Raw genomic sequence first — 27,957 nt, 5'->3', positions numbered from 1 at the left:
GGATTCAAATGATCTTTTGATGAATTTGTGGGGGAGAAGGTGATCTCCCCATCCTATTCCTCTGCCATCTTAGGACAACCCCCCTGCTTTGATGATTAAATGAAGTAATGCATACATAGAGACCTATTAGCAAACTGTGAGACTTCACAGCTTCAACCAACATTTTCTGGTATGTTTTAAAAAAATACAAGACACTCCATCTACAACAATATTAGCACCAGCACATAATCTATGTTATTAAGGAAGTGATCCAACAGATAAAAAGATAGGAAAAGGAATTCTATGAGGGGAGATGGGGTGAAAGGACAACATACCTGATCTCACAGATATGGGGGGTGGAGATAAGTATAGTGTGTATAACGGACAGGATAATATTATGGTAAAAATCCTGTAATTGGAATCAGATAGACCAGGGTCTGAATTCAGGCTCTTTGCCAACTGTTCAGATCTTGGTTAGGTTACCAAATCTTTTGAATAAATTTCCTTAGAATTGGGTATAATAGGGTTGCTGTGGGATTGAATGTCAAAATGTAAAAAAAAAATGTTCCCACTGAACCAAGGTCAGAAAATAATTCAAAAAGTAGTAGCCACAGATATTCTTAATTATTTGTAAAGAAATATCTTCTTCATTAGGGACTTGAACACCTCTCTAGGAGAACTCTTTTAAATATTCTACCTCTATGGTGTGGGGAAAAGATAATAAGTAAAAGTTAGAACAAAAATAGGAAGTGAATTATTTCAGGGCTGGAGAATGGGGAAAACAAAAAGGTTTAGGGCAAATATCTTTAAATTGGTTGGTTAAAACAGTGGGCACTGAGGATGAATGTCAAGCATATGCTCTGAGATTTCCTTCTAGCTTTTTGTTTCAGCCCTGTCGCTCTTGGGAGGAGGAAATAAAGTGGTCAAGCAGGCCCTGCCTCACCCCCTCCCTCACCACTTGGGGGAGCACGTACACATGTAAATAAGGGTATTGTGACTTCATTGCTGTGAGGCAGTGCAAGGTGGTGCGGCAGTAATAGTCTCCCAGGGTCATTTTCTTCTGCCCCTCACTTCCGGCCCATTGGCAGGGAAAGGCCAGATGACAACCTGAAACCCAGAGAAGCATACAGCTGTGACAGCTGGTGGTGTCAGCTCCAGCAAATCAGAGGCATTAATAATCTTTAGATAGCACTCCTTTATTTTCCTATTCTAGTCTTGATAGAGGGGTATCTCGAAGAACGAATCAAGTTGAGGAAAAACAGAAACATCCTACAGCCTCCCACCACAGAACTGTAGTTAAGGGCTCCTATTACATCAAGGCACTCAGTCATTGGCCAACCGGTCCTCTGCCAACCCACGATCCATCAACTAGTCATAAGCCAACTAGCCCTCAGCCAACCAGACATGAGTCAACTGGGTATGAATCAATCAAGCCTACCAGACATGAACCAGCCAGGCACGAGGTTACTTGGTATGAAGCAACTGGACGTGAACCAACGAAGCACAAGCTTAGCTGACACTAACCAACTTGGTCAACTAGGCATGAGGCAAGCAGGTCTGTGCCAAATAAGCATGAGGCAATCTGGCACATGGCAAGAAGTCCTGAGCCAATCAGGCATGAAGCAAACAGGCATGAGCCAATCAAATACAAGCCAATCAAGTACAAGTCAGCCAGGCCTGAGTCAACTGCAACTAGGCCTGAGCCAATCAATCATGAGTCAACTAGGCCCGAGCCAATCAGGCACAAGCCAAACATGCATGAGCCAACTAGGAATGAAGCAGCCAAGCTTGAGGCAACCAGAAAGGAGCCAATCAAGCATGAGGCAACCAAGTGTGACTTCTTTTAGAGTAAGACCTGCGGAGGCTCAAGACTGCCCAGAAATCCTGCATCTAATTAAAGTAAGCTGCTTTCTCTTCATTCCATAGAGCTTCATGGCATTAGTTTAAGGCTGAGGGTACGGAAGGCATATTCTTTCTGAATCCTGCTACTGCTGCTAAGTCACTTTAGTCGTGTCCGACTCTGTGCGACCCCATAGACGGCAGCCCACCAGGCTCCTTCGTCCATCGGATTATCCAGGCAAGAACACTGGAGTGGGTTGCCATTTCCTCCTCCAATGCACGAAAGTGAAAAGTCAAAGTGAAGTTGCTCAGTCGTGTCCGACTCCCAGCTCTGTTAATTATGACTCATATATATAAATTAATGGAAGTTACTTAAGTTCTATAAGCTTCTGTTTTCACATCTAAAATCAAGATCATAATACTATCTATTCACAAGATTGTTGTAATGATTTAGAGTATAAAATGATTACATATTAATTGCTTGACTTATAGTAGGGGGCTTAAAAAATCAAGGGGGAACCAATTCATAGATATTTCAGGGACCTAATGTGTTATCCCTCCTGGGAAAATTTAACTTTAAAAAAGGATCTTCAATAAAAGGAATGCTTAACTCACATGAATGACCTGTCAGTGATAGAATTTCAAGCTAATAATAGCTAAGATTTTAGGATAGGGTATCTTTGTTTGAAGACCACACCTACTTGTGGAATCTCATGATTAACTGTCCAGAAACAATATTTGTCCACAACAATTTTTTTATGTATAATTTCAGACTGTTGTTTGACTACTGAAGCCCATCCACAGATATCCTCCTAAGAGTCCAAGGATCGGGGTTAAAATTTCTGATTTAAAAATTCATTTTAATTGTTTTCCTGGAATTCATCCCAGTGCAGTAAAAGGGACAAACAATTAGCCATAGCTACTGTGCTGGAGCTCTGTGGCACTCAAGGCAATCATTTATGTGACACACAACCTAAACAATTCCATATAAAAGCAGTTGGTTAGATGTTTTTAAAGGAATAAATATGTGGCTGGAACAAGGCACTCATAAAATATTTTTGTAATGGAACTGTTTCCATCTAATATATAATTTAAATTAGGCCAAGTTCCTGTTCCCTTGGATCATAGAATGTGTTTTCATGGGCAAAATAAAATACCGGAAGTTTTCGAGTGAAATCTGTCTGTCAAAATGATGCTAGGCCTGGTTACAGATCTGTAAGAAGTGGGTTATCTATCCTTCCATGCCTTCCATTCTATTCTATCCCCCCAGAGTTCCCACATAATTTCCCTAATTGGCATTAATCCACATGAGTAGGTCATCAATCAAAATACTATGCCCAACATGGTAATTATTCTCGAACCATATTTTTCCAGGTAGAAAATAATTTTAAAGAGCGTTTTTAGCTTAGTATCTGACATTCAGTTGGCAGTTAATAAAATTATTATTGAACAACAATGAATCTCTCTATCCAGAAAACTTACCTTCCTTATCTTTACAAAAAGGGCCCATTGTTATCACCAAGGGAAAAACATACCACTAGATTCTCTGACTTTAGTGAATCTGTATCTCTCAAGTTTCTAACCACATTTACTTTTGAATTTGCCTCTTGTGCCTAAATAAACACTATATGTTTCTTGGAAATAATTTAAATAATATTCACTGTAGAAAATAATAGAAAAGATAAATTATTCTGCATCACAGACATGAATATGATTCATTTGCTTTTACATGATCTTCTCTAATACATATGTATCTATTCATCCTAACTCGTATTCATTGCTAAGTTTGCAAGACATTCTCTTTGTAAATGAATTCATGAGAGTTTGCCATCATAATAACTCATTCCTTAACTGAAAGTTTTTCAGGTTTTACTTACTGTTCTGCCAAGAGTCTTAAAACTCTTCCAAGCATCTTTTGTATGCATCTGTTTTATCCTATTAATCACCACACCACAGCATTTTTTGGCGATCTAGCCACTTTATGGCTAGGCAGCCATAACTTCCTGCTTATCAGACTTTCCATTTAAAGCCTTTTTTAATGGTGGTTCTCAAAATGTGGTTTTTGGATAATTGGTGATCCATAAGAAGGACTGTGTACTGCTAATACTGATTTTTTGTTCATTATGTGAACATTGAGTATGTACTAGGGGAAGGCCATGTGCTAAGTACTATAAAGGATGTTGCTGCTTTTTAATCACTGTCATGTTCATCTCTTTTGTGATCCCATGGACTGTAGGCTCCTCTGTCCATGGGATTCTCTAGGCAAGAATACTGGAGTGGGTTGCAGTTTCCTTCTCCAAGTTATCTTACTAACGTAGGTATCAATCCTGTGTCTCCTGCACTGGCACGAACATTCTTTACCACTGAGCCACCTGGGAAGCTCCACTATAAAGGATATCAGGTTATTAAAATATAGTTGTTGCCCTCAAAGAACTTACAGTATCTTAGGGAAGGTGCTCAAAACAGCAGCCAAAATGCTCAAACTTCATTGGGTTCTGGTTGCACTGAGAATAAAATCCAAATTTCTTAGCAATGCTTTATATAATCTGGCCCTTGCTGTCTTCCTTATGTATTTTAAAGGCTTTTTCAATTATAAATTTAATGTGATTCCAGTCAAAATCTCCAAGAAGAATAAATGTGTGACCATTTCTAGAAAAATTCCAAAAAGAACAGTGATGAGTGGAGGTGATTCCTACCAGAAACTCTAAAGCTGTCAGTAATTAAAATATTATAGTAATCTATAAGTATAGATGCAGAGATAGATCACTGGAACAGAATGGAGAGTCTAGAAGTTCTCTTAGATATATATGTGAATATAGTACATAATAGGGTCTCCCTGGTGCCTTAGCAGTAAAAAATTTGCCTGCCAATGCAGGAGATGTGGGCTTGATGCCTGTGTTGGGAAGATTCCCTGGAGAAGGAAGTAACAACCCACTTCAGTATTCTTGCCTGGGATCTCTGGGATAATGTTAAATGCCCAAACCTTCGAATCATAGGAGTCCCAGAAGAAGAAGACAAAAAGAAAGACCATGAGAAAATATTTGAGGAGATAATAATTGAAAACATCCCTAAAATGGGGAAGGACATAATCACCCAAGTCCAAGAAACCCAGAGAGTCCCAAACAGGAAAAACCCAAGGCAAAACACCCCAAGGTACATATTAATCAAATTAACAAAGATCAACAACAAAGAACAAATATTAAAAGCAACAAGGGAAACACACACACACACACACACACACACAAGGGGATTCCCATAAGGATAACAGCTGATCTTTCAATAGAAACTCTTCAGGCGAGGAGGCAATGGCAGGACATACTTAATGTGATGAAAGAATATAACCTACAGCCCAGATTGCTGTAACCAGCAAGGATCTCATTAAAATATGAAGGATAAACCAAATGCTTTACAGACAAGCAAAAGCTGAGAGAATTCAGCACCACCAAACCAGCTCTCCAACAAATGCTAAAGGATCTTCTCTAGACAGGAAACACAGAAAGAGTGTATAAACTTGAACCCAAAACAACAAAATAAATGGCAACGGGATCATACTTATCAATAATTACCTTAAGTGTAGATGGGTTGAATGCCGCAACCAAAAGACAAAGACTGGTTGAATGGATATGAAAGCAAGACCCCTATATATCTTGTCTACAAGAGAGCCACCTCGAAACAAGGGACACATACAGACTGAAAGTGAAGAGGTGGAAAAAGATGTTTCACACAAATGAAGACCAAAAGAAAGCAGGAGTAGCAATACTCATATCAGATAAAATAGACTTTAAAACAAAGGCTATGCAAAGAGACAAAGAAGGATAGTACATAACGATAAAAGGATCAATCCATGAAGAAGATATAACAATTTTAAATATATATGCACCCAACATAGGAGCACCACAATATGTAAGACAAATGCTAACAAGTATGAAAGGGGAAATGAACAATAACACAATAATAGTGTGAGACTTCAGTACCCCAGTCACACCTATGGATAGATCAACTAAACAGAAAGTTAACAAGGAAACACAAACTTAAAATGATACAATAGACCATTAGAACTAATTAATATCTATAGGACCTTTCACCCCAAAACAATGAATTTCACCTTTTTCTCAAGTGCACATGGAACCTTCTCCAGGATAGATCACATCCTGGGCCATAAATCTAGCCTTGGTAAATTCAAAAAATTTGAAATCAATCCAAGCATCCTTTCTGACCACAATGCAGTAAGATTAGATCTCAATGACAAGACAAAAAACTATTAAAAATTCCAACATATGGAGGCTGAACAACACGCTGCTGAATAACCAAATAATCATAGAAGAAATTTTTAAAAAATCAAAATATGCATAGAAATGAAGGAAAATGAAAACACAACCACCCAAAAACGCGTGGGAAACTGTAAAAGCAGTGCTAAGGGGAAGGTTCATAGCAGTACAGACATATCTCAAGAAACAAGAAAAAAGTTAAATAAATAACCTTACTCTACACCTAAAGCAACTAGAAAAGGAAGAAATGAAGAACCCCAGGGTTAGCAGAAGGAAAGAAATCTTAAAAATTAGGGCAGAAATAAATGCAAAAGAAACAAAAGAGACCATAGCAAAAATCAACAAAGCCAAAAGCTGGTTTTTTGAAATGATAAATAAAATTGAAAAACCATTAGCCAGACTCATCAAGAAACAAAGGGAGAAAAATCAAATCAATAAAATTAGAAATGAAAATGGAGAGATCACAACAGACAACACAGAAATACAAAGGATCATAAGAGACTACTATCAACAATTATATGCCAATAAAATGGACAACGTGGAAGAACTGGACAAATTCTTAGAAAAGTACAACTTTCCAAAACTGGACCAGGAAGAAACAGAAAAACTTAACAGACCCAACACAAGCACGGAAATTGAAACTAATCAAAAATCTTCCAGCAAACAAAAGCCCAGGTCCAGATGGCTTCACAGCTGAATTCTACCAAAAATTTAGAGAAGAGCTAACACCTATCCTGCTCAAACTCTTCCAGAAGATTGCAGAGGATGGTAAACTTCCAAACTCATTCTATGAGGCCACCATCACCCTAATACCAAAACCTGACAAAGATCCCACAAAAAAAGAAAACTACAGGCCAATATCACTGATGAACATAGATGCAAAAATCCTTAACAAAATTCTAGCAATCAGAATCCAACAACACATTAAAAAGATCATACACCATGACCAAGTGGGCTTTATCCCAGGGATGCAAGGATTCTTCAATATCCACAAATAAATCAATGTAATACATCACATTAACGAATGGAAAAATAAAAACCATATGATTATCTCAATAGATGCAGAGAAAGCCTTTGACAAAATTCAACATCCATTTATGATAAAAACTCTCCAGAAAGCAGGAATAGAAGGAACATACCTCAACATAATAGAAGGTATATATGACAAACCCACAGAAAACATTATCCTCAATGGTGAAAAATTAAAAGCATTTCCTCTAAAGTCAGGAACAAAACAAGGGTGCCCACTTTCACCATTACTCTTCAACATAGTTTTGGAAGTTTTGGCCACAGCAATCAGAGCAGAAAAAGAAAGAAAAGGAATCCAAATTGGAAAAGAAGAAGTAAAACTCTCACTATTTGCAGATGACATGATCCTCTGCATAGAAAACCCTAAAGACTCCACCAGAAAATTACTAGAACTAATCAATGACTATAGTAAAGTTGCAGGATATAAAATCAACACACAGAAATCCCTTGCATTCCTATACACTAATAATGAGAAAACAGAAAGAGAAATTAAGGAAACAATTCCATTCACCATTGCAATGGAAAGAATAAAATACTTAGGAATATATCTCCCTAAAGAAACTAAAGACCTATATATAGAAAACTATAAAACACTGGTGAAAGAAATCAAAGAGAACACTAATAGATGGAGAAATATACCATGTTCATGGATTCGAAGAATCAACATAGTGAAAATGAGTATACTACCAAAGCAATTTATAGATTCAATGCAATCCCTATCAAGCTACCAACAGTATTCTTCACAGAGCTAGAACAAATGATTTCACAATTTGTATGGAAATACAAAAAACCTCGAATAGCCAAAGCAATCTTGAGAAAGAAGAATGGAACTGGAGGAATCAACCTACCTGACTTCAGGCTCTACTACAAAGCCACAGTTATCAAGACAGTATGGTACTGGCACAAAGACAGAAATATAGATCAATGGAACAAAATAGAAAGCCCAGAGATAAATCCACGCACATATGGACACCTTATCTTTGACAAAGGAGGCAAGAATATACAATGGATTAAAGACCATCTCTTTAACAAGTGGTGCTGGGAAATCTGGTCAACCACTTGTAAAAGAATGAAACTAGAACACTTTCTAACACCATACACAAAAATAAACTCAAAATGGATTAAAGATCTAAATGTAAGACCAGAAACTATAAAACTCCTAGAGGAGAACATAGGCAAAATACTCTCTGACATACATCACAGCAGGATCCTCTATGACCCACCTCCCAGAATATTGGAAATAAAAACAAAAATAAACAAATGGGACCTAATTAACCTTAAAAGCTTCTGCACCTCAAAGGAAACTATTAGCAAGGTGAAAATACAGCCTCCCGAATGGGAGAAAACAATAGCAAATGAAGCAACTGACAAACAACTAATCTCAAAAATATACAAGCAGCTCAACTCCAGAAAAATAAATGACCCAATCAAAAAATGGGCCAAAGAACTAAATAGACATTTCTCCAAAGAAGACATACAGATGGCTAAGAAACACATGAAAAGATGCTCAACATCACTCATTATCAGAGAAATGCAAATCAAAACCACTATGAGGTATCATTTCACACCAGTCAGAATGGCTGCAATCCAAAAGTCTACAAGCAATAAATGCTGGAGAGAGTGTGGAGAAAAGGGAACCCTCTTACACTGTTGGTGGGAATGCAAACTAGTACAGCCACTATGGAGAACAGTGTGGAGACTCCTTAAAACCTGGAAATAGAACTGCCTTATGATCCAGCAATCCCATTGCTGGGCATACACACTGAGGAAACCAGAAGGGAAAGAGATATCTGTACCCCGATATTCATCGCAGCACTGTTTATAATAGCCAGGACATGGAAGCAACCTAGATGTCCATCAGCAGATGAATGGATAAGAAAGCTGTGATACATATACACAATGGAGTATTACTCAGACATTAAAAAGAATACATTTGAATCAGTTCTAATGAGGTGGATGAACTGGAGCCCACTATACAGAGTGAAGTAAGCCAGAAAGAAAAACACCAATACAGTATACTAACACATAAATATGGAATTTAGAAAGATGGTAACAATAACCCTGTGTACGAGACAGCAAAAGAGACACTGATGTACAGAACAGTCTTATGGACTCTGTGGGAGAGGGAGAGGGTGGGAAGATTTGGGAGAATGGCATTGAAACATGTAAAATATCATGTATGAAACGAGTTGCCAGTCCAGGTTCAATGCACGATACTGGATGCTTGGGGCTAGTGCACTGGTACGACCCAGAGGGATGGTGTGGGGAGGGAGGAGGGAGGAGGGTTCAGGATGGGGAACACATGTATACCTGTGGCGGATTCATTTTTATATTTGGCAAAACTAATACAATTTTGTAAAGTTTAAAAATAAAAAAAATTTATAATTAAAAAAAAAGAAACAAGTAAAAAGTTAAATAAATAACCTAACTCTACACCTAAAGCAACTAGAAAAGGAAGAAATGAAGAACCCCAGGGTTAGTAGAAGGAAAGAAATCTTAAACATTAGGGCAGAAATAAATGCAAAAGAAACAAAAGAGACCATAGCAAGAATCAACAAAGCCAAAAGCTGGTTCTTTGAGAAGATAAATAAAGTTGACAAACTATTAGCCAGACTCATCAAGAAACAAAGGGAGCAAAATTAAATCAATAAATAAAGTTGACAAATTATTAGCCAGACTCATCAAGAAACAAAGGGAGAAAAATTAAATCAATAAAATTAGAAATGAAAATGGAGAGACCACAACAGAGAACACAGAAATACAAAGGATTATAAGAGACTACTATCAGCAACTATATGCCAATAAAATGGACAAAGTGGAAGAAATGAACAAATTCTTAAAAATACAACTTTCCAAAACTGAACCAGGAAGAAATATAAAATCTTAACAGATTCATCATAAGCAAAAAATTGAAACTGTAATGAGAAATCTTCCAGCAAAGAAAAGCCCAGGACCAGACAGTTTCACAGCTGAATTCTACCAAAAATTTAGAGAAGAGCTAACACCTATCCTGCTCAAACTCTTCCAGAAGATTGCAGAGGAAGGTAAACTTCCAAACTCATTCTATGAGGCCATCATCACCCTAATACCAAAACCTGACAAAGATGCCACAAAAAAAGAAAACTACAGGCCAATATCACTGATGAACATAGATGCAAAAATCCTTAACAAAATTCTAGCAATCAGAATCCAACAACTCATTAAAAAGATTGTACATCATGACCAAGTGGGCTTTATTCCAGGGATGCAAGGATTCTTCAATATCCATAAATCATTCAATGTAATGCACCATATTAACAAATTGAAAAATAAAAACCACATGATCATCTCAATATATGCAGAGAAAGCCTTTGACAAAATTCAACATCCATTTATGATAAAAACTCTCCAGAAAGCAGGAATAGAAGGAACATACCTCAACATAATAGAAGGTATATATGACAAACCCACAGCAAACATTATCCTCAATAGTGAAAACTTGAAAGCATTTCCTCTAAAGTCAGGAACAAGACAAGGGTGCCCAATCTCACCACTACTATTCAACATAATTTTGGAAGTTTTGGCCACAGGAATCAGAGCAAAAAAATAAATAAGAGGAATCCAAATTGGAAAAGAAGAGGTAAAACTCTCACTGTTTGCAGATGACATGATCCTCTACATAGAAAACCCTAAAGACTCCACCAAAAAATTACTAGAGCTAATCAGTGAATATAGTAAAGTTGCAGGGTATAAAATCAACACACAGAAATCTCTAATAATAAGAAAATAGAGAAATTAAGGAAATATTTCCATTCACCATTGCAACAACAACAACAACAAAAAAAATACCTAGGAATATATCTACTTAAATAAACAAAAGATCTATATATAGAAAACTATAAAACACTGGTGAAAGAAATCAAAGAGGACACTAATAGATGGAAAAATATACCATGTCCATGGATCAGAAGAATCAATATAGTGAAAATGAGTATAGTACCCAAAGCAATCTATAGATTCAATGCAATCCCTATCAAGCTACCAACGGTATTTTTCACAGAGCTAGAACAAATAATTTCACAATTTGTATGGAAATACAAAAACCTCAAATAACCAAAGCAATCTTGAGAAAGAAGAATGGAACTGGAGGAATAATCCTGCCTGACTTCAGGCTCTACTACAAAGCCACAGTCATCAAGACAGTATGGTACTGGCACAAAGACAGAAATATAGATCAATGGAACAAAATAGAAAGCCCAGAGATAAATCCACGCACATATGGACACCTTATCTTTGACAAAGAAGGCAAGAATATACAATGGAGAAAAGACAATCTCTTTAACAAGTGGTGCTGGGAAAACTGGTCAACCACTTGTAAAAGAATGAAACTAGAACATTTTCTAACACCATACACAACAATAAACTCATTATGGATTAAAGATCTTAACCTAAGACCAGCAACTATAAAACTCCTAGAGGAAAACATTGGCAAAACATTCTCTGACATAAATCACAACAGGATCCTCTATGACCCACCTCACAGAATACTGAAAAGAAAAGTAAAAATAAACAAATTGCACCTAATTAAAATTAAAAGCTTCTGCACAACAAAGGAAATTATAAGCAAGGTGAAAAGACAGCCTTAAGAATGGGAGAAAATAATAGCAAATGAAGCAACTGACAAAGAATTAATCTCAAATATATAAAAACAACTCCTGCTGCTCAATTCCAGAAAAATAAACAACCCAATCAAAAATGGGCCAAAGAACTAAACAGACATTTCTCCAAGGAAGACATACAGATGGCTAAGAAACACATGAAAAGATGCTCAACATCACTCATTATCAGAGAAATGCAAATCAAAACCACAATGAGGTACCATTTCACGCCAGTCAGAATGGCTGCTATCCAAAAGTCGACAAGCAATAAATGCTGGAGAGGGTGTGGAGAAAAGGGAACCCTCTTACCCTATTGGTGGGAATGCAAACTAGTACAGACACTATGGAGAACAGTATGGAGATTCCTTAAAAAACTGGAAATAGAACTGCCATATGACCCAGCAATCCCACTGCCGGACATACACACCGAGGAATCCAGAATTGAAAGAGACAGGTGTACCCCAATGTTCATTGCAACACTGTTTATAGTAGCCAGGACATGGAAGCAACCTAGATGTCCATCAGCAGAGGAATGGATAAGAAAGCAGTGGTACATATACACAATAGAGTATTACTCAGCCATTAAAAAGAATGCATTGAATCAGTTCTAATGAGGTGGATGAAACTGGAGCCTATTATACAGAGTGAAGTATGCCAGAAAGAAAAACACCAATACAGTATACTAATGCATAAATATGGAATTTAGAAAGATGGTAATGATAACTCTGTATGCAAGATAGCAAAGGAGACACAGATGTATAGAACAGTCTTTTGGACTCTGTGGGAGAGGGCAAGGGTGGGATGATTTGGAGAATGGCATTGAAACATGTATATTATCATATGTGAAGCGAATCGTCAGTCCAGGTTCAATGTATGATATAGGATGCTCGGTGCTGGTGCACTGGGATGACCCAGAGGGATAGTATGGGGAGGGAGGTGGGAAGGGGGTTCAGGATGCGGAAAACATGTACACCCGTGGTGAATTCATGTCAATGTATGGCAAAACCAATACAATATTTTAATGTAATTAGCCTCTAATTAAAATAAATAAATTTATGTTTAAAAAGTTTAAACAGTTTTGTGATAATTGGGGAAAAAAACAAATGTGAAATTCCACCTTCTTACACACAGATGAAAGCAAATTAATCAATTATTAATATATAGAACTTAAAACAGTTTGGTGGTTCCTAGAGGTGGGAGGTGGGGGTTGGGGAGATGGCTGAAGGTAGTTAAAGGGTAAAGACTTCCAAGTATAGGATAAATAAGCTCTGGGAATGTCATGTACAGTGGCTATAGTTATCAGAGAAGCCCATAGTTGACAAAACTGTAGTGCATATTTGAAAGTTATTAAGAGAGTTGATCTTAAAAGTTCTCATCACAAGAGATAAATTGTAACTATATGATGTCACTAATGTTAACTAAACTTATTGTGGCAATCATTTCACAGTGTATACATACATCAAATCATTATGTTGTGCACCTTGGACTAATACAATGTTATATGTTAATTATATCTCAAAAAAGAAAACTGGAAAAAAAATTAAGAAAGAAACAAAAGTCACTATTTTTATAATTCCAAAATGGTGATTGCCTTTCCAAATATGAGATCAAAACTGTGAAAAATTAATTTGAAGGTGTAGAAAAAATGATATTAAAAAGCCAAATAAATTCTAGTGTTAAATTGGAAAGAACACCTAATAAGCAAATACAACAGACTTCTCTGTAAAGTCTATGAAATTTATAATACATAGACTTTGTTATATCTACCTCGAATGCTCAGAGAACCTTTGGGCTTTACTTCCTGATTTCATTGTATTCAAAGCTAGTTACCTAGATAGTTACCTAGTTACATAGATAGACCTTCATAGGAGTGATGTATTGACATAGTTAATCTCTCTGTATATTTATTATCTTGTTGCATATGTTATTTTGAATTTTAAGTTTCTAGATGACTGGAGTTAAATCTGACTCACTTTTAATACTACCCACAACATCATAAGTTAATAAATGCTCAATAAAAACTTCATGATTATCATCTTAATAATTTGTTACTAGGAATCCCCTGGTAGTCTGCAGGTTAGGACTTGGTGCTTTTACTGCCATGACATGGATTGAATCCCTGTTTGGGGAACTTAAAGATCCTGCAGGTGTGCAGAATGCCCCTTTTTTTTTTTTTTCGTAATTAAATAATTTGTTACTAAACCATAAACTGAAAGTTTTCTCTATTTTGACAGGAATTGGCTGCCTGTGAAAACATGCTAGATGCAGTGAAGTTGACATCAAAGGGTAAGATGTTTCATGGTATTTTCAGAGCTAGAAAAAGAAACATGGCATAATGTATGCACAAAGCATTACTTGTACCTAGATATGTGGATGCTGCTGTCCTTGGTGCACAAAGAAACTGTCATTAATAGTATCTAGATGTACGGGGCAAAAACTCATATGAAATAATATTAATAGTTTTGCCAGTGCAGCAGAATATTATATTTTCCCCATTTTTAAATTATGAAATTTATAGTTAAGTCATCTTTACAGCAGCAATGGACTTCAACTTTCAATATATAAAATGAGAAGTGTAGTTGATCAAAGACAGAATAATTTAATGCCCAATATGTTAAAAGCAACATGACAGGATGAAATGGATAAAAACAAAATGACTTAAAACTATTTTCAAGGAATTTGCTACATTTGATAGCCAGCAATATTAATAGGCTCAATTCAATTCAGTTCAGTCGCTGAGTCGTGTCCGACTCTTTGAGACCTCATGAATCGCAGCACACCAGGCCTCCCTGTCCATCACCATCTCCCAGAGTTCACTCAGACTCATGTCCATCGAGTCAATGAAGCCATCCAGTCATCTCATCCTCTGTTGTCCCCTTCTCCTCCTGACCTCAATCCCTCCCAGCATTAGAGTCTATTCCAATGAGTCAACTCTTTGCATGAGGTGGCCAAAGTATTGGAGATTTAACCTCAGCATCAGTCCTTCCAATGAACACCCAGAACTGATCACCTTTAGCATGCACTGGTTGGATCTCTTTGCAGTTCAAGGGACTCTCAAGAGTCTTCTCCAATACCGCAGTTCAAAAGCATCTATTCTTTGGCGCTCAGCTTTCTTGACAGTCCAACTTTCACATCCATACATGACCACAGGGAAAACCATAACCTTGACTAGACGGACCATTGTCGGAAAAGTAACATCTCTGCTTTTCAATATGCTATCTAGGTTGCTCATAACTTTTCTTCCAAGGAGTAAGCATCTTTTAATTTCATGGCTGCAGTCACCATGTGTAGTAATTTTGGAGCCCAAAAAATAAAGTCTGACACTGTTTCCACTGTTTACTCATCTATTTGCCATGAAATGATGGTACCAGATGGCATGATCTTCGTTTTCTGAATGTTGACCTTTAAGTCAACTTTTTCACTCTCCTCTTTCACCTTCATCAAGAGGCTTTTTAGTTCCTCTTCACTTTCTGCGATAAGGGTGGTGTCATCTGCATATCTGAGGTTATTGATATTCTCCTGACAATCTTGATTCCAGCTTGTGCTTCTTCCAGCCCAGCGTTTCTCATGATGTACTCTGCATAGAAGTTAAATAAGCAGGGTGACAATATACAGCCTTGACATATTCCTTTTCCTATTTGCAACCAGTCTGTTGTTCCATGTCCAGTTCTGACTGTTGCTTCCTGACCTGCATATAGGTTTCTCAAGAGGCAGGTCAGGTGGTCTGGTATTCCCATCTCTTTCAGAATTTCCCACAGTTTATTGAGATCCACTCAGTCAAAGGCTTTGGCATAGTCAATAAAGCAGAAATAGATGTTTTTCTGGAACTCTCTTGCTTTTTCAATGATCCAGAGGATGTTGGCAATTTGATCTCTGGTTCCTCTGCCTTGTCTAAAACCAGCTTGAACATCTGGAAGTTCATGGTTCACATATTGCTGAAGCCTGGCTTGGAGAATTTTGAGCATTACTTTAATAGCATGTGAGATGAGTGCAATTGTGTGGTAGTTTGAGCATTCTTTGGCATTGCCTTTCTTTGGGATTGGAATGAAAGCTGACCTTTTCCAGTCCTGTGGCCACTGCTGAGTTTTCCAAATTTGCTGGCATATTGAGTGCAGCACTTTCACAGCATCATCTTTCAGGGTTTGAAATAGCTCAACTGGAATTCCATCACCTCCACTAGCTTTGTTTGTAGTGATACTTTCTAAGGCCCAATTGACTTCACATTCCAGGATGTCTGGCTCTAGGTCAGTGATCACACCATCATGATTATCTTGGTCATGAATGTCTTTTTCGTTGGCTAGTTTAGTTCAATTGCTCAGTTGTGTTTGACTCTTTGTGACCCCATGGACAGCAGCAAGTCAGGTTTGCCTATCCATCACCAACTCCTGGAACTTGCTCAAACTCACATCCATTGAGACAGTGGTCCCATTCAAACATCTTAACCTCTGTCATCCCCTTCCCCTCCTGCCTTCAGTCTTTCCCAGCATCAGGTTCCTCAGATCAGGTGGCCAAAGTTTTGGAGTTACAGCTTCAGCATCAGTCCTCTCAAAGAATATTCAGGACTGATTTCCTTTAGGATGGCCTGGTTGAATCTCCTTGCAGTCCAAGGGACTCTCAAGAGTCTTTTCCAACACCACATTTCAGAAGCAGCAATTCTTCTGTGCTCAGCTTTCTTTATATTCCAACTCTCACATCCATGCATGACAACTGGAAAAACCATAGTTTTGACAAGATGGACCTTTGTTGGCAAATTAATGTCTCTGCTTTTTAATATGCTGTCTAGGTTGGTCATAGCTTTTCTTCGAAGGAGCAAGCTTCTTTTAATTTCATGGCTGCAATCACCATCTGCAGTGATTTTTGGGAACCCAAGAAATTAAAGCCTATAACTGTTTCCATTGTTTCCCCATCTATTTGCCATGAAATGGTGGGGCCAGATGCCATGATCTTCATTTTTTGAATGTTGAGTTTTAAAGTCAACATTTTCACTCTCCTCTTTCACTTTTATCAAGACACACTTTAGTTCCTCTTTGATTTCTGCCATTAGGGTGGTGTCATCTGCATATCTGAAGTTATTGATATTTTTCCAGGCAATCTTGATTCCAGTTTGTGCTTCATCCAGCTTGGTATTTTGCATGGTGTACTTTGCTTATTAGTTAAATAAGCAGGGTGACAATATATAGCCTTAAAGTCCTCCTTTCCCCTTTTAAAACCGGTCTGATGTTCCATGTCCAGTTCTAACAGTTGCTTCTTGACCTGCATACAGATTTCTCAGAAGGCAGGAAAGGTGATCTGGTATTCCAGTCCCTTGGAGATTTTCTCACAGTTTGTTGTGATCCACACAGTCAAATGCTTTATTGTAGTCAATAAAGAAGTAGATGTTTTTCTGGAATTCTCTTGCTTCTTCTATGATTCAGTGGATGTTGGTGATTTGATCTCTGGTTCCTCTGCCTTTTCTAAATCCAGCTTGAACATCTGAAATTTCACAGTTTACATACTGTTAAAGCCTGGCTTGGAGAATTTTGAGCATTACTTAACTAGCGTGTGAGATGAGTGCAATTGTGCAGTAGTTTGAGCATTCTTTGGCATTGCCTTTCTTTGGGATTGGAATGAAAACTGACCTTTTCCAGTCCTGTGGCCACTGCTGAGTTTTCCAAATTTGCTAGCATATTGAGTGAAGCACTTTCACAGCATCATCTTTTAGCATTTGAATAGCTCAACTGGAATTCCATCACCTCCACTAGCTTTGTTTGTAGTGATGCTTCCTAAGGCCCACTTGACTTCACATTCCAGGATATCTGGCTCTAGTTGAGTAATCACAGCATCATGATTATCTGGGTCATGGAGATCTTTTTTTGTATAGTTCTTCTGTGTATTCTTGCCACCTCTTCTTAATATCTTCTGTTTCTGTTAGGTCCATACCATTTATGTCATTTATTGTGCCCATCTTTGCATGAAATGTTCCCTTGGTATCTCTAATTTTCTTGAAGAGATCTCTAGTCTTTCCATTCTATTGTTTTCCTCTATTTCTTTGCATTGATCACTGAGGAAGACTTTCTTATCTGTCCTTGCTATTCTTTGGAATTCTGCATCTTTCTTTTTCTCCTTTGCCTTTAGCTTCTCTTCTTTTCACAGCTATTTGTAAGGCTTTCTCAGACAACCATTTTGCTTTTTTTGCATTTCTTTTTCTTGGGGATGGTCTTGATCCCTGCCTCCTGTACAATGTCACAAACCTCCGTCCATAGTTCTTCAGACTCTATCTATCAGATCTAATCCCTTTAATCTATTTGTCACTTTCAGTGCATAATCGTAAGGGATTTGATTTAGGTCATACCTGACTGGTCTAGTGGTTTTACCTACTTTCTTCAATTTAAGTGTGAATTTGCAATAAAGAGTTCATGATCTGAGCCACAGTCAGCTCCTGGTCTTGTTTTTGCTGACTGTATAGAGCTTCTCCATTTTTGGCTGCAAAGAACATAATCAGTCTGATTTCAGTGTTGACCATCTGGTGATGTCCATGTGTTGCATTGTCTCCCATGTTGTTGGAAGATGATGTTTGCTATGACTAGTGTGTTCTCTTGGCAAAACTCTATTAGCCTTTGCTCCACATCATTTCGTACTCCAAGGCTAAATTTGCCTGTTACTCCAGGTATCTCTTGACACCCTACTTTTGCATTCCTCTCCCCTATGATAAAAATGACATCTTTTTTGGGTGTTAGTTCTAGAATGTCTTGTAGGTCTTCATAAAATCTACAAGAGGATGAATTAGAACATTTTATGCAGGGAATGAGAGAAGAAATGAAATGATTAAAGTGTACAGTCCCTGACTTACATATAGTATGACTTTAGGATTTTTGGACTTTATAATGGTTGAAAAGAAGTACACATTCAATAGAAACTGTACCTCATATTTGGAAGTTTCTCCTTTACCTGGGCTAGCTATATGGATAAAATGCTTTCTTATGATGCTAGGCCGAAGCAGTGAGCTGCAGCTCCTTGTCAGTGTTGTGATCATGAGGGTAAATAACTGATACATTTACAACCATTCTGTACCCGTACAGCCATTCTGTTTTCACTCAGTATTCAATAAATTACACGAGATACTCAATACTAAAGTATTCTAAAATAGGCTTTGTGTTAGATAATTTTGCCCCACTCTAGGTTAGTGTAAGGGCTTCTTCTGTGGCATTAGTGGTAAAGAACCTGCCTGGCAATGCAGGAAATAATAAGATGTGTGTTCAATCCCTGGGTCAGGAAGATCCCCTGGAGAAGGATATGGCAACCCACTCCAGTATTATTGCCTGGAGAATCCCATGGACAGAGGAGCCTAGCGGGCTGCAGTCCATAGGGTCACAAAGAGTCGGACCCAACTGAAACGACTTAGCATGCAGGCTAATCTAAGTGCTCTCAGCAGGTTTAAGGTAGTGAAGTGAAAGTCATTCAATCGTGTCTGACTCTTTGCGACCCCATGGACTATAAAATCCATGGTATTCTCCAGGCCAGAATACTGGAGTGGGTAGCTGTTCCCTTCTCCAAGTGATCTGCCTAACCCAGGGATCAAACCCAGGTCTCCAACATTGCAGGCAGATTCTTTATCAGCTGAGCCACAAGGGAAACCCAAGAATACTGGAGTGGGTAACCTATCCCTTTTCCAGTGGATCTTCCCGACCCAGGAATCGAAGCGGGGTCTACTTCATTGCAGGCAGACTCTTTACCAGCTGAGATACCAGGGAAGCCCCAGGTTTAAGGTAGGTTTAGGTTTAGGCTAAACTATGATGCTCAATAGTTTGAATATATTAAATGCATTTTTGATTTTTTGACATTTTCCACTTATGATTGGTTTATCAGGATATAACCCTATCTTAGGTCAAGTGAAGTCTTGACCTAGATAAAATTACACACTTGGAATTCCAAATGAATTTGAGCATCAGCTTCATCACTCCTGTGAAAGAGGATGTTAGAATATTTATTGAGATGACAGTGAATCTTCAGATCACTTTGGATAATATTGACATCTTAACAATGTTAATTTAAATCTTGTCTATGAACACAGGATAACTTTTAACTTTTTTAGGTCTTTAATTTCTTTCAGCAATGTTTTATAGTTTTTTGTATGTATTTCACCTCCTTGGGTAGATTTATTTCTAGGTATTTAGTTATTTTTTAGGGGTGGTTGTAAATGGAATTGCTTTTTAAATTGACTTTTTGGTTTGTTCTTTGCTGGTGTATAGCAATACAAATGATTTTTGTTTGTTGATCTTGTAGCCAGCAACTTTGCTGAATTTGTGTTAGTAGCTTTCCTTTGGATTCTTTGGGATGGTCTATAAGTAGGCTTATGTCATCAGAAGATAAGGGCTTCCCAGGTGGTGTTAGTGATAAAGAACTTGCCAATGCAGGAAACGTGAGATGATCCCTTGGAAAAAGGCGTGGCAAACCACTCTAGTATTCTTGCCTGGATAGAGATCGTTTTACCTCTTCCTTTCTTATTGGGATGGCTTTTATTTCTTTTTCTTGTATAATATCTCTAGCTATAACTTCCAGTGCAATGTTGAATAGCAATGTTGAGACTGGGCATCCTGTCAGTTGCCTTTTCTGTAACAATTGAGATGGTCCTATGCTCTTTTTCCCCCTTTGTTCTGTTAACACGATTGATTTCCTTATACTGAACCATCCTTTCATTCCTAGGATGAATCACACTTGGTCATAGTGAATGATCCTATTAATATGCTGTTGGGTTCAATTTGCTATTAATATTTTGTTGAGTACTTTTGCATCTGTATTAATAAGGGATATTGGTCTTTAATTTTCTTGTGATGTCTTTCTCTGTATTTGGTATCAGAATAATGTTGACTTCATAAAATGAGTTAGAAAAAGTTCCCTCCTCTTCAATTTTTGGGGAAGAGTTTGAGAAAGATTGGTGTTAATTCTTTAAATGTTTGGTAGAATTCCCCAGTGAAACCATCTGGTGGTCCCTGACTTTTCTTTGTTGGGAGATTTTTTATTATTATTATTGATTCAAATTCTTGTTATAGTGCTGTTTAGATTTTATTTCTTCTTGAATTCATAAGTTTCAAGGAATCTGTTCATTTCTTTTTGGCTATCTAATTTGTTGGTGTACAATTCACAGTACTTATAATCCTTTTTATCTCTGTAAGGTCAGTGGATTTTAATTATCTGCCATCTTTTTTTTTTTTTTCCCTCTCTCTCTTTTTCAGTCTACCTATAAATCTGTTGACTTTTTCAAATAACCAAATTTTGGTTCCATCGACTTTCTTATTGCATTTCTATCTTCTATTTAATTTAATCTCCTTTCTAATCTTTATTGTCTTCTTTCTGCTAGTTCTGGTTACTAAGGTGTTAGAATAAGTTATTGCTTGAAGCCTTTCTTTTCTTTCTTTCTTTTTTTTAATGTTGGCATTTCCAACTATAAGTTCCCCTCTGAGCACTTCTTTCACTGAATCTCATAAGTTTTATATGTTGTGTTTTCCTTCTCATTCATTTCTTTTTTTCTGATTTTTCTTTTTACTTCTACTTAGCCATTAGTTGTTTGAGTGTATTGTTTAATTTCCACATATTTGTGAATTTCCTAGTTTCCTTCTGTTGATTTCTAGTTTCAATCTATTGTGATTGGAAAAGATACTCTGTATGGTTTTGACCTTTCAAAATGTATTAACACTTGATTTTTGGCCTAACATGTGGTCTATCCTTAAAAAAAAAAAAAAAAGAGAAAGTTCAATAAAAATGTGTATATGTTTTTGGGTCACGTGTAATACTTCTGTTAGGGGTCCAGTTGTTCTATAGCTTTGTTCATATAATCTATCAATATTAATGTATTTATCATTGTTCTGGTTGTTCAGTATATTATTGAAATTGATGTCATGAAGTTCCCTACTATTATTTTAGAGCAGTCTCTATCTTCAATTCTGTCAATATTTGCTTCATATACTTCGGAGCTCTGATGTTTGGTGCATAAGTGTTTATAAATGTTATATCTTCTTGCTGAATTGAACTTTCTATCATTATTTAATATCCTTCTCTCCTGTAACATTTTTCTACTTAAAGTCTATTTTGTGTTATATTAGTACAGCCATTCCAGCTTTTTTTTTTGGTTACTATTTGCATTAAATGTCTTTTTCCTTCATTTCACTATCAACCTTCTTGTGTTTATTAAAATTATTTTTATTTTAAAAATATTTTAATTGGTGGATAATTACTTTACAATATTGTGATGGCTTATGCCATATATCAACATGAATCAGCCATAGGCATATATGTGACCCCTCCCTCTTGAATCTCTCTCCCTCCTCCCTCCCCACCCCATCCCTCCAGGTTATCACAGAGCACCAGCTTTGGTTACCTGCATAGAACCTATTATACAGAGTGAAGTAAGTCAGAAAGACAAATGTTGCATACTAAGCATATATATAGAATCTAGAAATTTATTTTTAATTGGAGGATAATTGCTTTACAATGTTGTGTTGATTTCTGCCATACAGCAACAGCAATCAATACTATATATTCTTGTTTTTGTTTTTGTTTTTAATCTAGAGTCTCTTATAAGGGTTTCCCTAGTGGCCCAGTTGGTAAAGAGTCTGCCTGCATTGTGGGAGAGTTGGGTTCAATCCCTGGCTTGGGAACATCCCCTGGAGAAGGAAATGGCAACCCACTCCAGTATTCTTGTCTGGAGAATTCCATGGACAGAGGAGCCTCGTGGGCTACAGTCCATGGGGTCACAAAGAGTTGGACTTGACCTTTTTAATAGTCAGTCTCTTATAGATAGCATATAGTTGGGTCATGCTTTTTTTTTAAAATCCATTCTGCTAATCTCTGTATTTTGATTAGGACATTTAATCCACTTATATTTAAAGTAATTACTGACAAGGAGGGACTTCTGACATTTTCCCATTTGTTTTCTATATAGTTTTTGGTCCTTCATTTCCACATTTCTACCTTCTTTTTATTTTTGCAGTAAAATGTTTTGATTCTCTTCTCATTTCCTTAGGTGTATATTCTATAGATATTTTCTTTGATGTTATCACAGGGATTATATTTATTAAGTTGGCTAAAAATATTTGTTCAGGTTTTATGGAAAAACCCAAATGACCTTTTGGCCAACTCAATAACATCTAAAAGTTGTAATAGTAAAATTTGTATTTATATTAGCTTAATGTCAATAGTGTGCAAAAACTCTTCCCTTATATATCTCCATTCCCCCTTTTTAAGTTATTGATGTCACAGATTACATCTTCATACATTGTGTGCCCAAGAACAAACATTAATGACTAATTTTATGCACTTGTCTTTTAAATCATGTAGAAAATATAAAGTAGAACTATAAATAAATTTGAGGTAACACTAATTTTTTATAATTGCTCATATGTTTACCTTTAACTAGGCACCATTATCTTTATTTCTTCATATGGCTTTGAGTTATTACCTATTTTCCTTCCATTTCAACCTGAAGGACTCCTGAAAGACTCCATTTCGTGCAGGGCAGGCCTAGTGATAATGATTTCTTCAGCTTCTTCTTCTTCTTCTTTTTTTTTTTTAGTTTGGTGGAGAACTGGGGATATCTTAATTTCTCCCTCATTTTTGAAGGATTTTTTGGTGCATATAGAATTCTTAGTTAAGTTTCTGCACTCTTCCTCTCCTCCCCTGTCCTCTGTACTGGCTGCCAAGGTTTCTGATGAGAAATCAGATGATAATCTTATTGAGGATCCATTGTATGTGACAAGCTATTTCTGTCTTGCTGCTTTCAAGATTTTCTCTTTAATTATGTGTTTTGGTATTGATCTTTTGGGGCTTATACTACTTGGAGTTTGTTGAACTTGGATTTGTAAAATGATATATTGCATCCAATTTGGGAAGTTTCCAGTCATTATTCAAATATTCTTTTTTCCTTACTTTCTCTCTTCTCCTTCTGAGAGTCCCATAATACATATGTTGGTGTGCTTGATGGTGTTACACAGATACCTTAGGCTTTTTACTTTTCTTCATCTTTTTTTTTTTTGTTTCCTCAGACTTGATAATTTAAATTATCCTATCTTTAAGTTCATTGATTCTTTTTTCAGCTTGCTTAGAAATTTGGATTTTGAACCCCTGCAGTGCACTTCTATTATACTTTTCAGCTTCAGAATTTTTTGGTGGGGATTATTCTTTATAATTTCTATTTCTTTACTGATATTTATACTTTGTTTATACATCTTTTTCCTTTGTGCATGTCTCCCTTTAGCTATTTGAGTACATTTAAGACAGTTGTTTAAAAGTGTTTGTTGATGATCGAGTGGGTGGGGGTAGTTGGAAGCCACCACTAGGCTGATGGCTGAATTTCACCAAAATTAACTGCAATTTATCAGTCAAGCTGTCCTCTGGAAGCTGCAAGTACACAGCAAAAGAGACACTGATGTATAGAACAGTCTTATGGACTCTGTGGGAGAGGGAGAGGGTGGGAAGATTTGGGAGAATGGCATTGAAACATGTAAAATATCATGTATGAAACGAGATGCCAGTCCAGGTTCGATGCACGATACTGGATGCTTGGGGCTAGTGCACTGGGACGATCCAGAGGGATGGTATGGGGAGGGAGGAGGGAGGAGGGTTCAGGATGGGGAACACATGTATACCTGTGGTAGATTCATTTTGATATTTGGCAAAACTAATACAATTATGTAAAGTTTAAAAATAAAATAAAATTTAAAAAAAAATAAACTCTAGTTCCAAAATATTCACTTTAGGCAGTTTATGCCTGTACAATTGTTGTACACGTGAAGAAAGGAATTCTGGGATTGCCAACTCCACTATCTTCCTTCTCTTTACTCTAAACTTTCTAATATATTTTATGTGAATCAATATTTCAGATTTACTCAGGGATGGCTTTGGGGACAATCCCCTTTTCTACTGTCTGATTGCAGAAGTACAGAATCATCAAAAACCATCAGGTAAAATAAACTTCCATTTTTCAATTTAATCAAGAGTATATTTTCTCTACCCTGAAAACAAAGTACAGTTTGATAGCATACAGTTACTCTTAAGCCAAGGAGATGAGTGTAAGTACATAAACTAAGTCTTGCTTTCTGAAAGAGAAAATGTGTGGTATGTATTTATGTTGGACTTCCCAGGTGGCACTAGTGGTAAAGAACCAGCCTGCCAATGCACAAGACATGAGAAACAGGTTCAATCCCTGGGTCAGGAAGATCCCCTGGAGAAGGATATGGCAACCTACTCCAGTATTCTTGCCTGGAGAATCTCATGGACAGAGGAGCCTGGTGGGCTACAGTCCATGGGGTCACAAAGAGTCGGACAAAACTGAAGTGACTTAGTATACAGCACACATGCATTTATGTTTGTATATGCATAGAAACAAATTAGGAAGAATGTACTCCACACTGTTAAAAGATGGGTTAGCTCTTAAATGTTGTATTATAAGGACTTAAACCTTCTTTATTACATATTTCTGTATTTAAAATTTTGGCCAGCAAGCTTTTATTACTTTAATAGATAAAAATAAACACAAAGATATTCCATTTTGGAGGAAAGAACATTGTAAGATTCAATGATTTAACTTCTTTATACCCTATCTTTCCTCTTCCTAGGTAAAGTGACTGTTGGATTTGCCATGTACTACTTTACTTACGACCCCTGGATTGGCAAGTTACTTTACCTAGAGGACTTTTATGTCATACAAGCTTACCGAGGTCAGGTAACACATAGTATTACTTATATTTTAAAAATTAAAATGGTATATTTAAAGGAGTTTTAGTATAAATATGCTGTTTAAGTTAGTTTATGTAAATACTTTCTATTTCATTAGACTGATTACTATCCTAGTTATCCTAGCATATGGTGTGGTGAAGACTCAATCACAGATTAGAAAAGATTTATTAGTTCCCATCAAGGCTTGAATAAGCCAAGTTATCATAGCTATATTTTTATCTTTTTTTTTTTGTTTTCTTTTTTTTTTAAGCTATTTTTTTAATCTCTAAAACATGCTTTTATATTTTGTGTTGATTTGTCTAAAATGAATAAGAAATATATTCCGTGATAAGATGATAGTGACAAGGACTCATTTCCTCTTCACTGATCTTTAAAATAAATCCAAAGTCTTTTCCATTACCTTTGGAACCACATTCCATTTCGGAAAAAGAGATATGGAAAGCATTCATGAGCTGAATTTCAACACAAGCTATTATGAATATGTAACAACCAGATAACAGGCTTTAAACTAAAGCAAACAAATTGTTAAGTGGAATTTTTCAACATTTTTTTTCGTTTTGTATTATCTATTGAAAAGGTCTAGGTATTGGAGCTGAAATGCTGAAGAGGCTAAGTCAGGTATACATTACAGTTACTATTGTTATTCTATATGTTATCCTTTTCTTCATCAAATGTTATTATTTAACATTGCATAGATACTTTATCTTAACATCAAAACATAATCTCAAAATATACTTAATTTTTTCCCAATTAAACAGGTTTTCAAATTAGGTCTTATTTGACATGTTTAAAAGCTGATATAATCCACAACCACATTATATACCCTTTTGCTACAAAGCAGAAGCAAGCAAAAGGGAGATTAGAAGGCAATTTACCCATAAAATGTGTCTACAGTATGAATATGCTGCTGCTGCTAAGTCGCTTCAGTCGTGTCTGACTCTGTGCGACCCCATAGACGGCAGTTCCCCAGGCTCCCCCATCCCTGGGATTCTCCAGGCAAGAACACTGGAATGGGTTTGCATTTTCTTCTCCAATGCATGATAGTGAAAAATTAAAGTGAAGTCGCTCAGTCATGTCCGACTCTTAGCGATCCCATGGACTGCAGCTTACCAGTCTGCTCCGTCCATGGGATTTTCCAGGCAAGAGTACGGGAGTGGATTGCCATATCTTTGCCACAGTATAAAAAGATTCTTTTGCATTTCAGAAATACATATAGGTTAACTTTTTCTGTAGAATAAAGAAAAAAAGCTGAATTTATTTTGGACTTCTAAAGAAAGGGTTTTAAAACTCAACAGTACATTTTTTATTTTTACAGATTTAGAGAACTCCAAGAGATAACTATTGCATTATTATTTGGAAGTATTTTACACACACACACAGTGCCTTGCATATAGTAGATTTTCCATAAAATAAATGTGATAATGAAGATTATACTTTTAAATAAAAGTAATGTCTGTTTGTTTTTAAACAGATAGCCATCAGAAGGCAGTGTAACTGCATGCACTTTCTTGTCGTCATTTGGAACCAGGCTTCTATCGACTACTACACTCGTCGAGGGGCTTTAGACCTTTCTTCCGAGGAGGGCTGGCATCTGTTCAGGTTTAACAGAGAAGAACTCATGGACATGGCAGGGGAAGAGTGAAAGGTGACTTATCACTTGTCCCAATATAGGCTCCAACATCTGAATGTTAACAACTTGTCCCAATATAGGCTTCAACATCTGAATGTCGCCTAAATCCAACAGCAATTTGACTGTCGTATAATACAGCAAGTGAACAAACTCTGGCTTCAGCAGATCTTTGAAACAGATTTTGTAGATACAACTTGCCATTATCTGAATTAACATACTAATGGTTAGTAGCAGAGCTGATAACCCAAAAGAGAAGATAATTCAAAAATAACTTATACTTGGCTTTAGGATATTTATTTTTCTACTTACTGTATCCTATGAAATTTCAAATGCTTATATTTTCATATTGTAACACATCTGAAATTTGGATAAATATTATGATCAACTGGCAACACTTTTCCCTTTGAGGTCTTGGATTTGATGAAATACTGTACATTTGGTCACAAACAGATCTGAGGTAAAAAAAAATATATAAAATGCTAAAGCTAAATTATGAAAAGCTTACCTATGAATAACTAGTAAATGAACTGCTTTCCCAACTTGAGCAGATCAAGGACCACTGCCTTGACTTCATCTTGGAACTACATTACATCTCTGTCTTTATCTTGGAACTAAATTCTATCTCTGAGAAACCAACTTTTGTTGTAACTATCTTAGGGAAGATATTACATAGTACACTGTATCTGTGTATGTTTCTATCCTTTCTAGTAGGATATAAGCCTTTTGATAGAATTATAATTATTTTTTCACCCTATATTACAACCACCATGTGAGTACCTACTACATACTAGGTATTATGGGTATAAAAGCTATGAAGTGAAAGTGAAAGTCGCTCAGTTGTGTCCACCTCTTTGTGACCGTATGG

At 36.6% G+C, this 27,957-nt stretch overlaps 1 protein-coding gene across 1 annotated transcript; it reads left to right on the top strand.

The window, feature by feature from the left end:
- The first annotated feature begins 1,422 nt into the window (after window positions 1-1,422).
- SATL1 (spermidine/spermine N1-acetyl transferase like 1) lies at window positions 1,423-27,104 on the top strand. Its single transcript, XM_027535407.1, has 6 exons — window positions 1,423-1,878; window positions 13,987-14,038; window positions 24,607-24,687; window positions 25,342-25,443; window positions 26,040-26,080; window positions 26,934-27,104. The coding sequence occupies exons 1-6, from the start codon at window positions 1,423-1,425 to the stop codon at window positions 27,102-27,104; spliced, it is 903 nt and encodes a 300-aa protein (XP_027391208.1).
- The last annotated feature ends 853 nt before the right edge of the window (window positions 27,105-27,957 follow it).

Source organism: Bos indicus x Bos taurus, chromosome X, assembly GCF_003369695.1.
Source record: "Bos indicus x Bos taurus breed Angus x Brahman F1 hybrid chromosome X, Bos_hybrid_MaternalHap_v2.0, whole genome shotgun sequence".
Taxonomy (NCBI): Eukaryota; Metazoa; Chordata; class Mammalia; order Artiodactyla; family Bovidae; genus Bos; species Bos indicus x Bos taurus.
The sequence above is the reverse complement of the archived record's forward strand: the minus strand, read 5'-3'. Positions and strand labels throughout refer to the sequence as shown.

Coding starts and splice junctions, on each gene's coding strand:
- SATL1 (XM_027535407.1), top strand. CDS start 1,423: ATGAACCAGCCAGGCACGAGGTTACTTGGTATGAAGCAACTGGACGTG. Junction 24,688..25,341: donor GAATCATCAAAAACCATCAG/GTAAAATAAACT, acceptor TCCTCTTCCTAG/GTAAAGTGACTGTTGGATTT. Junction 26,081..26,933: donor TGCTGAAGAGGCTAAGTCAG/GTATACATTACA, acceptor GTTTTTAAACAG/ATAGCCATCAGAAGGCAGTG.